At 43.3% G+C, this 12603-nt stretch overlaps 1 protein-coding gene and 1 pseudogene across 1 annotated transcript; one reads left to right on the top strand and one right to left on the bottom strand.

Annotated features, from left to right (window-relative positions):
• The first annotated feature begins 3587 nt into the window (after positions 1–3587).
• On the top strand, positions 3588–4514 carry LOC106739532 (olfactory receptor 13G1). Its single transcript, XM_014602963.2, has one exon. It carries the CDS (start codon positions 3588–3590, stop codon positions 4512–4514), a length of 927 nt encoding a protein of 308 aa, XP_014458449.2.
• A 1972-nt stretch (positions 4515–6486) lies between these two features.
• Positions 6487–7412, bottom strand: LOC106739531 (olfactory receptor 6N2-like; annotated as a pseudogene).
• Positions 7413–12603: the final 5191 nt, after the last annotated feature.

Raw genomic sequence — 12603 nt, 5'->3', positions numbered from 1 at the left:
CAAATCAAATGTGTTGAGTGTTAGAGAACATTTCAGACTATTATGTCAGTCCTGCATTTTGCAATGCAGCATGGTTCAGCAAGCTCGCTTCTTCCTCTTCCCATCCCCTCCCCAGTTTTCTTTATCAAGGATAGATGGTGTCACTCACATTGTATAGTTAAAGTACTCTGAAGCCTAGGGCCAGGAAAGGGTGAAAAGAATAAGAAACAACAAAAAAACACTGTAAAGTATCATAAATTATATTACCTTTTAGCTCACCGAGTCAAAACAGCCTCCCCCCCCTTCAGGGTCCACTATGGAGCAATTAATGCTAATTCCTCTGGGGAAAAATAATCCCATGACCATTCCTATATCACTCTGGATATTTTTCTTAGTCTAACAAGATACCCTATGTATTCTGCAGATGAACTTTTTCAGTTTCATGGATGCAGTAGACATTGTGAGGCAGAGCTTAGGATGAAAACAATCCTATATTAGTAGTAGCAGTACGAGTAGTTGTAGTAGTAGCATTTGTTGTAGCAGCAGCGGCAGCATGTGTAGTAGTAGTAGGACATTTATATAATCAACAGTTGGTGTTTTTTTTAAAGTATGATTTTGCAGAATCTTCCTCTGTGCCACTGAAGCAGAGAAGAAAGAATCTGTGAGCATGTATATTGTTGCTAAATCCCTGTGTTACTTAATGTACTGGTAAGCAGAGAACTGGATCAAGTGCAAGTCAATGAGCCTTTTGCCATTGAGTTTTATTACAACACCTTTGTCTTGTGGCTCAGTCCTAAATATGATTGCATATTATTATTCATTCTTGTTGTTGTTGGTAGTGGTGTTGTTACTACTACTATGACTATTAACATTACTACTTCATCTCCCTCCACTAGCAGGATGCTGACAGTAGCCTCCTCCCCTTTATTACCTGTGTGACTTAAAGTGGGTTTTTTCTTGCTTCAGGGGCTTTGCCTGGTAGTTGTCAATGAGGGGTATTCTGGAACAGGGGCAGGCAATTATTTCAGGTGGAGGGCAGCTTACCGAGTTGTGGCAAGCCATTGAGGGCTGCATGACAGGCAGCCAGGGGCAGATAAGTATTATTTTTCTAAGTTGTTTAGGTCCCCTGAGGGCTTGGCGGGCTGCATCCATCGTGTAGGCCACATTTTGCCCACCCCTGTTCTAGAAGCTTTTAAAACCTGGTTAGACTGTCCAGGATGTTTCGGACAGGGATGATCCAGGAGGTGGACTAGATGACTCATGAGGTCCCTTCCTGCCCTAATTTTTTATGATTCTCTGTGAGCATCCAACTCCAACTTTTACCCTTCAAAATCTCTCTGTGCCTATGCACAGAATCCATTTTTTTCTTCTTGTTATTATAATGCATGGCTCCCTCTAATTGATACAGTTCCCCCCCTAAAGTCTAACTCTTGCAGTTGTAAAATACCTTAATTTTTTTTAAAGTTTGTTACCTTTCTTGTTGTAGAGAATACCTACAAACCTGGCACCAGTGTAACCTAAAGGATCAAAAATCTTCAAGGTAAAGAAAAAGATCTTGAAATACACCTGCACACATGTATACATTTATGAATGCAGAACTGAACTGGGGGGAGGTAGCATGATATTCAAATGCCTGAAGTCAGTATTCTTGCAGATAATGCACTGGTTTCACTTAATTTGTTCTTAACTAGATTGTGAATCCTGAGCTGGTTTGTGTTTCAGTGAAAATGAGATTTTTTTTTTTTTGAGTGTTCAATGTGGAAATTCATTTTATTGAACACATTGCTTTTTTGATGCTGAGCATCTGCCACAAAAATGCATGGTGGTAAACACTCAGCTGAACTGCGAGCGTTTGCAGGAGTGGTCCCCTTATTCCCTTATGTCTAGGGACGTAAGCCTATTGACCCAGAAGCCATTTGGATAATCATTATTTTAATTGTAATTAGTGCTGTTCAAAAATGAGATCAGGTCAAAAAACAGGTTAACATCTATGTACAGAAAATGTGGACAAGTTCAATATACATTTTTGTCAATTTTTTTCCATAACAAAAATCAAGAATATTTTGGCTGCAAAGCATAATATGCTGGCTTGAACCCACAGACAACCATCGTTACCTCTGGCAACGGGGGCCAACATTTTCGGCCCAACAACAACAGAAAATAAACATTTTTCAGTCAAGAATATTGTAGTTTTGAGCTGGAAAACTTGGTTTGCTTTGATATTTGGCTTTTCTTTTCTTAATTTTTTAATTGTAATTAAAGAAATAATAATAAAAAGAGAGTTTCCCTGAAAATATGTATTATCAAAAAACAGTTTGTGAGAAAAAAAATGACCAGCGCTATACCCAGTGTTTTGGATACGCGTCCTGTGACCACTGACTGTTGTTTTAATGTAATATTTTTAATGATGCCTATCTGTCATGGAAGCCCAGGAGGCTCTTCACAGGATCTGTAATCTGCTTGAAACCTTATTTGAGAAACTCTTCCTTTATCCAAGCGGTTAAAATAAATCAGATCTCAATCAACAAATTGAGAGTAGAGACTTCAATAATCTCAGATTATTGTAGGTGATTCCCCCTTTTTGTTTGTGAAAAAGATGCTTGCCCATATAAAAAAGTATTTTGGAGAATAAAAATTTAAAAGGAAGGAAAAAAGGCTATTTATTTTGTAAAAAGAAATAGCCAAAACTCCCCGCCCCCCCAAAGAAAACCTGGAACAAAAATATTTTTATCTCCAAAATAATATATTATGCCCCACCTCTCCCCACCCCTACTTTTTATTTAAAATACGTATTTAAAAGATTTTCAAGGCTATGTCAGTGGAGGTGGATAAAATATCTCAACTTGAAAAAAATTGGTTAAGAAAATGTAGGTTTGCTGAAATCATGTTTTTTTTTCCCCCTTTGGGAATATTGATATTTTTTTCCAGAAAATGTAATGTTTTTCTTGAAATAAGCAAATTTCATTCTGGCAAAAAGTTTAAAGGATGATCTGTTTGATGATATTTGCTACTGGATCAACAGTATTGTTGGGTGACCTATTATATCTTAGAAAAGCTTCTGGGAATGAAATTTCTTTCCTCAGGTTACTCAAGGACATTTTGTGCCACAAGCTTGTCTTATATCTATCTACAATCTCTTTCAGCTATAAAGTGGGTCCAATAATAAATATCATTAAACAAGTCATGTTCCTTGAAGCTCATGATCATCCAGGGAAAATGTAATAACCGTGTAATGCAAATACAACATTTTAGCGTTCTCTAAATTGAAACTGAATTTGGTGTGTTGAACTTCTTTGTGTCCTTTGAAAGTGTTGGGTTTTTTTTCTTTACAACTTAAAGTTTGGATCTTTTAATTCTGTCAAAAAGTTAAAGTTTAATTTTTTTGCCATGCGTGTGTGTGTGTGTGTCCGCGCGCACGCGCTTGTACATCTGTGGAGTTTCCTATAGAAACTCCATGTTCCACACAGCTCTGCATGTACAGATGCAAAACTGTGCATATAAAACCCACAGGCAAGACTGAACATCTCAGCGCGAGGTATTCTGTTGATGTCCCAAAGAAGTTGTTGTAACAATTCATACCTCTGCAAAGATTCCTGGAGTATGAAGCAATGAAGAACCAAAGCTCTGTGACTGCATTTATCATGCAGGGCCTCTCCATCCACCCACAACTCCAGATCCTCTTCTTCCTCATCTTCCTCATCATCTATGTCATGGCTTTGCTTGGCAACCTGGCCATCATTGCCGCAATCCTATCCAGCCCCAGACTGCACAAGCCTATGTACTTCTTTCTCTTCCACTTGGCTGTAGTAGACATCATCTGCACCACCACCATCATGCCTAAGATGCTTGAGAATCTAGCGACCATCACAAGTACTATCTCCTTCTCCGGGTGCATAGCCCAACTCTACTCTTTCACATGGTGTCTGGGCGCTGAGATGGTGCTTTTCACGGTCATGGCTTATGACCGCTACGTGGCCATTTGCTACCCTTTGCATTACAGCACAATGATGAACAAAAGAGTGTGCCTGGGTTTGTCTGCTGTGGTGACGATAATTGCTGTGACCAATTCTTGGGTGAACACTGGCTTGATTGTGCGGCTGACTTTCTGTGGACCCAACATTATCAACCATTTCTTCTGTGAGATCCCACCACTGCTGGCCCTCTCCTGCTCCTCAGTGAAGATTAATGAGATCATGGTCTTCACTGCAGACATCTTCCTAGCCATGGGGGATTTCCTATTGACGTGTCTCTCTTACTGCTTCATTCTCAAGGCCATCATGAAGATCCGGACACGTGAAGGAAAGAAAAAAGCTTTCTCTACCTGTTCTTCTCACCTCATTGTGGTGTCTCTCTATTACTCCACTGTCATCTACACCTACATCAGGCCAGCCTCCAGCTATGCCTTTGACAGGGACAAGATAGTAGCTGCTTTGTATACTCTTGTGACTCCAACCCTCAATCCCTTAGTTTATACCCTGAGGAATAAAGAAGTCAAGGTGGCCCTTAAGAAAGTGATGTCATATTTTGGGAGATAAGTTTGATAGTGAGCCCGTTCTGTCTTCTCTCTGTCACAACCTGAGTGCATGGTACACGCTTTCCTCCAGAAAAGTGATTTGGAATTTATTTGATAAGATTTCAACAAAGAATGTAACTCGTAGCTTTATAACCTGTCGTATTTTCTTACTTAGTTGAAACTTTAGAAACATGATGAAAGCTTGTTGCTGAGAAAAAAAAAAAGTAAGTAAAGAAAGAAGAAAGAAAGGAAGAACCTCCACGAAAGTTATCATTTATTGTCAAGTGTTTTGTACGTGTGATACGATGGCCATTGGAAATGATGTAAACTTGCTCCGTAGTTTTTGCTGTCCCTTCCTCTGAAATGGGGAAAACACTACTTGTTTAGGAGTCTACCTCATGTATAATTTGAAAGCTGTAAAACTGAACAAAGAACTCCTTATCCCATCTGGTGAATCCCAACGCGTGTAACCGAGCTCATTGAAACACAATCGCACCTCTTTCCTGCCGAGCAGGTAGACATGTTGAATTAATGAACTGAGGGACATTGTGATGAGGTGATACGAATAGATGATTTATAAAATCTTATAACACATCAAACATAACACTGTATTTACTCAACTATAAGATGACCCTGAATATAAGATGACTCTCCAATAATTAGTTTTTGATATAGAAAAATAATATATTTGTTATACTTTTCTGGGTAGAAAAGCCAAGTATTGGCAGGTTGTCTTGAACTCCACCCCCACTACTACAGTTGGGGGGTGGGGGGTCAGGTACCCTTGCTCTCTGCCCTGCCCATTTCTTTCCCATCCATCCTTCCTGCCCCTGCTGCCATATGCATCTCCCCCACCCCAGCTCCCAACAGTCTCTGGCCCTTCCCCCCCAAATTCCTCCCCACCCCCAGTCTCTGCCTTTTTCCTTCAATGCTTCCCCAGTCTCTGATCCCACCTTCCCTGCCACCTTCTTACTGTCAGACCCACAACAGCCACCTGGCTCCCTCCTTTGGTTCATATGCTAATATAAGATGAAGGGCTTCCCCCCAGTGCTGTCTAGGGGAGATCCCTCATCTTATATTGGAGTAAATGTAATATGTGTGGGCTAAGTATATTTGTTAATTATACAACAGTTTGCATAAACACACTGCATGGTTGCCAGTTAAAACCAATGACAGCCTATACATTTGCTCAGAGGTGGGGAGGGGCATGTGTGTTTAATTAGAGCGGTTCCCATATAGCCACTCTAATTAAAATGGCTCACTTTCACATGTATTAAGCCCCCATTGCTTTTAACTGAAGCTCATTTGATGCCTCCGTGGCTATTTCAAATCATGGGGGACGTAATACGCTGGAGTGGTGTAATTACACTCTAGACTGGGGCCAGCAAAATGCAGTCCATGGGTCAGATACAGCCCACGGGGCCCCTCAAACATTCATATTTATTTGGCCCTGGCTGCCTGTCATGCGGCCCTCGATGGCTTGCCAAAAGTCAGTCAGTGGCCCTCCACCCGAAATAACTGCCCGTCCCTGCACCAGACTCTGTTAATCCATTCTGCTCTGACCCATACTAATTAGCACACTAACGAGCACATCTATAGGCACCCAGTTTTTTCCCAGCGATCTGTTTTTCTTTAATATAATTTTTTTGCAAAAGACTGTGATCTTAAAAAGGCTGTCACCCAACAAGGACACTTGTCCAGAGAAATAGATCGCACTTTTGAAAGAGCCACCCAGATACCACGTGAAGAACTGCTGCAGACTTCACGTGGAAGAGCACACACCAACTGCTGAGACTTCCTTAGCTTGATGAAGGGTCTTTGAACTGGAAAGCTTGCTTAATAACTATTCTCCAACTATTTGGGTTGGTCTAATAAAAGATATCAAATTCACCCAAGGAACCTTGTCAGATAACTTTGGCATTCAGTAATTTTTGAAACTCCCACCCAAGTTTTCCTTTCTATTTTACAACACCATCAGTATCGCAGTTGTTTTTCTATACGGCTGATCTACTCCTCAACAAAGTTTTCCTTATTGCTGTTTTCACACTGTTATTCCTTAGAGTATAGATCAAAGGGTTTAGTAGTGGGGTAATGACACGATAGAAGACAGACACCACTTTGCCCAAGTCAAATTTATATTTGGCCGGGGGTCTGATACAAGTGAATATAATTGTCCCATAATAGATGGTTACCACTGTGAGATGAGAGGCACATGTGGAAAAAGTTTTTTCCGAGCTTTTGCAGACGACAGCTTTATAATAGCGGCCACAACGTTAACATAGGATGACATGGTAAGCAGGACAGAACTCAAGATGACCATAGAGCTGCAAGTATACCCGACAGTTCCCTGCACATACGTGTCAGAGCAGGACAACTTGAAGATTGGGTCCGAGTCACAAAATAAATGGTTGATTTTCTGAGGGCCACAAAACAATAGCTGGGAGATTAGGATTGTGGGAAGGAGTGGGGAAAGGAAGCCACAAACCCAAGAGCTGGCAGAAAGATGGAGGCACAACTTGGGGCTCATGATGGTGGCATAGTTGCAGACGACCAAGTAGCGGTCATAAGCCATGACAGCAAGGAGGAAGCATTCAGTTGCTCCTAGGGAGAAGAAGTAATACTGAGTCATACAGCCACTTAAGGTGATGGTGATACTTCTGAACAAAACGTTGGCCAGCAGCTTGGGCACAGTGACCGATGTGTACCAAATCTCCAGGAACGAGAGGTTCCCCAGGGGGATATACATGGGGGTCTGAAGGAGGGGATCCGTCAGGACAATGCCAATAATAAGGAAATTCCCCATGAGTGACAGCATGTAGATGGACAAGAAAACCATGAAGAGAAGGATCTTGATTTTCTGTGAGCTGCCAAATCCCAGGAAGATGAATTCTGTCACTGAAGTGTGGTTTGTTTTCTCCATGGATTCCTGGATGCTAATCTGAAAAGGGTGGAAGAAGTCAATGGAGTCAGATGCCAACAGCAAACACTGCCTAGTCTCTGGAGTGGTTTCTGTGGCCATATTCAAGATGAACCTGTAGTGATAGACCAGATCCAGACACCCCAAAGCTAAGTGGAAATATAAAACTTAGACATTTAATTTTGTGTCTGGCTTCCCTGTACGTACTGCTGAACATTGTGAATCCCCTCGCAATCAGAAGAACTGAATTGTGGAAAACTGTATTCCACTTGGACAGCATAAGGGGACCTAACAAACTTCCATAAGTCAATAACTTCCAGTTTCTGTGGTTAGGATACTCACCACATCGACCTTAAAAAAAAGGCCAGCTAATATCCACATTAGAAAGCATCAGCCATTCAATAAACAGGTTTCTTTGGTCTGAATTCTGAGTATACTCCTCAGACCTCACCCACAGCCATTTATTTAAGGCATTTACATACCTATGGCTACAGATGGGCACCAAATATGTTTTATTTTCCCTCCCAAAAAAATCACCTAGGCAGGTGAAGTGGCTAATATCCACTGAAAATTAAAAGTGAACCAGTGCCTAATGAATTTTAAGTGCCGTTTCAAATTTCACTAGCCACCTGAGTGCTCATATTCAGGCAGCTCTGTGCCTGAAAATACAACCATCCCTTCTTTTACTGGGGGCAGGTTCTGCTGCTTGTACTCAGACAGAATAGCACATTGGAAAGCACCATCCAGCGCAGGGTGTCAAGGGCCTGCAGCAAGGCGGTAGCCCTAGACTTCAAGAGGGCCAACTTCAATGAGTTGAGGAGATTGGTGGGAGAGGCACTGGGGTTCTTGAGGGCAGGGGAACTCAGTGACCAAGATGAGTAGTTGTTCCTTAAGGAGACGATACTCAGGGCCCAAGGGGTGACGATCCCAACAAGAAGCAAGGGGGGCAAGATTGCTCGAAAGCCCCCCTGGCTCACCAAGGATGTCTGGGAATGCCTGGTTGCCAAAAAGGCGGCGTACACCCAGTGGAAGTGGGGGGCTATCTCCAAAGAGGAGTATACCTCCACTGCTCGGGCCTGTAGGGGGGCTGTTAGGAAAGCTAAGGCGGACATAGAGCTAGGACTAGCATCCAAGATCAACGATAATAAAAAGTCCTTTTTCAAATATATAGGGAGGATGAAGAAGGCACCGGGAAATGTGGGGCCCCTGCAAGATGCGCTGGGCAATCTGGTGCTCGTGCCAGAGGAGAAGGCAGACCTCTTTCACAAATTCTTCACCTCTGTTTTCTTGTGCAGGGACCGGGACTCCCCCACCGTGTTTCAATGGGAACGCCTCAAGACCTAAGGTTGAGGAGGACCGGGTTAGAGTGCTTCTGGAGGGGCTGGACATGTTCAAATCAGCAGGTCCAGATGCTCTCCACCCCAGGGTGTTGAGGGAGCTAGCAGGGGTTATTGCAGGGCCCTTGGCACGGCTTTATGAGCACTCATGGTGCTTGGGCCAAGTGCCAGATGATTGGAAGATAGCCAATGTGGTCCCCATCTTTAAGAAAGGGAGGAGGGAGGACCCGGGCAACTATAGGCCCATCAGTCTTACCTCAATCCTGGGGAAACTCTTTGAGAAGATCATCAAGGAGCACATCTGTGATGGGCCAGCATCAGGGATGATGCTCAAGGGCAACCAGCATGGTTTCATTAGGGGCAGATCATGTCAGACCAACCGGATTGCCTTTTACGATCAGGTCACAAAAGCATTGGATGCGGGTGTCGCCGTGGATGTAGTCTTTCTGGACTTCAGCAAAGCCTTTGACACTGTCTCCCACCCCATCCTCATTAAAAAACTAGGTGACAGTGGCATCGATGCCTACATGGTCAGATGGATTGCTAGGTGGCTGAAGGGTCAAATTCAGGTGGTAGACGGCTCATATTTGACCTGGGGGGAAGTGGGCAGCGGAGTCCCCCAGGGCTTGGTCCTTGGGCCCGCGCTGTTCAATGTCTTTATCAGCGATTTGGACGATGGGGTGAAAAGCAACCTGTTCAAATTTGTTGATGATACCAACATTTGGGGTGAGGTGGGGATAGGTTGCAGGGGTGGGCTAACAAAAATAGGATGCGTTTCAATACTGACAAGTGCAGGGTGCTGCACTTGGGCAGTAGTAACCAACCAGCAGCACACTTATAAGATGGGAAACTCCCTTCTTGAGCGCACGGAGGCAGAAAGAGATCTTGGAGTCAACTGGACCCTATCATGCATCCACAGGTGCAAGTAGGGCCAAGGAGGTGATCCTCCCCCTCTACACGACACTGGTCAGGCCACAGCTGGAGTACTGTGTCCAGTTCTGGGCACCCCACTTCAAGAGGGATGTGGACAACATTGCGAGGGTCCAGAGGAGGCCACCCGCATGATCCGGGGACAGCAGGGCAGACCCTACAATGAGAGGCGACGGGGCTTGAACCTGTTCAGCCTTCACAAGAGAAGGTTGAGGGGGGACCTGGTGACTGTCTATAAACTCACTAGGGGGGACCAGAAGGGTTTGGGGGAGACTTTGTTTCCCTTAGCGCCCCCCGGGATAACAAGGAATAACGGCCACAAGTTGTTGGAGAGTAGGTTTAGATTAGACACCCAGAAGAACTACTTCACAGTCAGGGCGGCTAGGATCTGGAACCAACTTCCAAGGGAAGTGGTGCTGGCTTCTACCTTGGGGGTCTTTAAGAAGCGGCTTGATGCCTACCTGGCTGGGGTCATTTGAGCACAGTTTTCCTCCTGCCCAGGCAGGGTGTTGGACTTGAAGATCTACAAGGTCCCTTCCCACCCGACTTCTATGATTTCTGTTCCTACTTCTTAAGGTGATGCCACGTAGGGCACTTAGGATGTGTTAAATGCACCTAAAATGCAAGTGTCCACGTGTTCAAACAGTAAAGCATATGCTAAGTGCACTCATTCTGTAGCAAACTTACTACTTTGCATGCAAGGAGTATTTCCAAAATAGTATTAAATAACACATGTTCAGCAACCGTTGGACTGCTTCATGAAGGTAATATGAGCAATTCAGCCAACTAACCCAGATGGCCTACAAGTGTACTGCAGCCCAGACAGTGGCTTGGGAGCACCAGTGGAATTGGCAGGAGATCTGTACTAAAATCAGATGCCTGAAATGTTAGTGTATCCAGGGCAGGGACACCAACAAGCTTTTGGGCATTTCAAGGGCCATGGTCCCTTTCCACAAGGAGATGTCCAGGATCCTTGAGGAAGACCACGTCATTGCTCCTCACCACACTGCAGGTCACAGGCTGGAAGCAGTGCAACTATGATGACAAAAAGTGACAATGAAGTCCCCTCTCTGCCTTCCCCCAAAAAGACTACAGAGGAAAAGGGTGCTTGCTCAATGGACTTGTTCTCCACCCAGACCCTTATCTTGACACCAGGCCTAGACCCCGGACACAAACTGGGGACCGCTCAGATAAGGTTATCATCAAGGATCACCTACAAACCAGTCCTTTGGATCTGGCTCACTCACAACGTTGGGCTTAGTCCTTCTCCTTTCCCCTGGCCATCATAAATTCACCCCTGCCAGAGCTCCTCACTCCAGGCTGTCCCCTATCCATCTGCATAGCCCAACCCTGGAAGGATGTGTGGCTCCTATTCTGTGCCTATATCCTTAAAGGTACTTTGACCCCTTTCTATGTAGTATGAATTGGGAGGCATCTTGTAGGTGATATAAAGACGCACTTAACCTTCTCTTTTGGAAACTAAATAGATTGTGTTACTTTATTTCACCTCATCCCATAAGTCATGTTTTCTAGGCAGCTTCCATGTTTTCTACTTACTCTCTTACAAAGTTGATTGGCACCAAATGTTCCTTACCATAGACAAACCTTACACTGACTCGTTTGTTAAATTGGATAAGCATCAGGGATCACGTCCCAAGTGGGATCAAGAGTTGCATCTATGTTCTCCTGGTGTAGGTGAGTCAACCTTTTAAAAAATAACCTAAGGTTCTTTCTTGATCTCATTATTTACTAGGTCTGTCTGCTAGACCCACCTAAACTGATACCCCTTGCTATTTACTGTGATTTGCCTCTTTGGAGTTGGCTTCACTTACTGTCCTTTCCTAAGAGTAGCAGGTGTATGCATACATGTCCAAAACCCTTCAGGATATGTTGAAAGCCTCGTGCAAGGTTCTGGTAAGTTTGAGCAATTCATTGATAATCATTTCTTTCTTATTTTACTGCATCATCCATTTTCCTACTTCGTACCTTGCTCGTGTCATTTATGCTTGTGCAAAAGGAATGCAGACTGAGAGTAAAGCATTTCCATTCAGATTTGGCAGGGCTTTATGCACATGTTGTACTCGCTTTTGGTTTTATTTTACTAGTCACAATGATTAATGATATAAACAAACTCAATAGAGAAAGGGTGAATTCACCCCATCTGTCTGCCTTGTATAAAAGTGATGGTTCATGCCAACAGAAGTCATTGGCTTCACTCTAGATGTTAAAGGGTGAAGTTATCTGGCCAGTGCTACAAAGGAGATTGGACTAGATAATCTCATCATCCTCTCTGACCTTAAAACCAATGAGTGAAATCCATGTGCCAGATTCCCCACTAGTATAAATCAATGCTGTCGTTGGAGCTATGCTGAAAAAGTATGCTTTACAAAAAAACCCTACCCCTTACTTCGTCAAATCTCTGGATTGTTAGACCTTTCACCAAATATTTTCTCAAACCTTATTATGAAAAACAATAATCTACTCTATGAATAAATGCATTATTTCATACAGGTAGCTTAACAAAAGAAAAAAAATATGCATCATTCAGAAATAAGGTATTCAGTGGGCTTTGCTAGAAAGCATGCCAGTCTCTGCTGAGATTTGTTTGCTGCATGGGAAGGTGAAGCAGTTTTTTGGGGTGTTTTTATGTTTCATAAAGAAGTAAGATCATGTACAGGAGTGGCTCTTGGTCTTTTCCTGTTCCCAGGTGAATTCTCTTTCCTATGACTGACCTAGTATTACAGCTGCAAAGATGAATAAAGAAAACCTAGAAGATAGTATTTCATTGCCCTTTGGTCATCTAACTACTTTTTTTTCATTTAAGCGCATTTCTGGCACTTGGAGGTTGAGATTACATTCCTGAACATAAAATCCTAAATCCTGGACAACTACATACATGCATACCCAAGTCAAGTCCCAGAAACAAA

This window comes from Alligator mississippiensis, chromosome 7 (assembly GCF_030867095.1).
Source record: "Alligator mississippiensis isolate rAllMis1 chromosome 7, rAllMis1, whole genome shotgun sequence".
Lineage (NCBI taxonomy): Eukaryota > Metazoa > Chordata > Crocodylia > Alligatoridae > Alligator > Alligator mississippiensis.
Note: the sequence above shows the minus strand (reverse complement) of the source record. Positions and strands in the feature narration are given on the sequence as shown.

Bases quoted from the DNA above. Each gene is read 5' to 3' on its own strand.
- LOC106739532 (XM_014602963.2), top strand. From the start codon at position 3,588: ATGAAGAACCAAAGCTCTGTGACTGCATTTATCATGCAGGGCCTCTCC.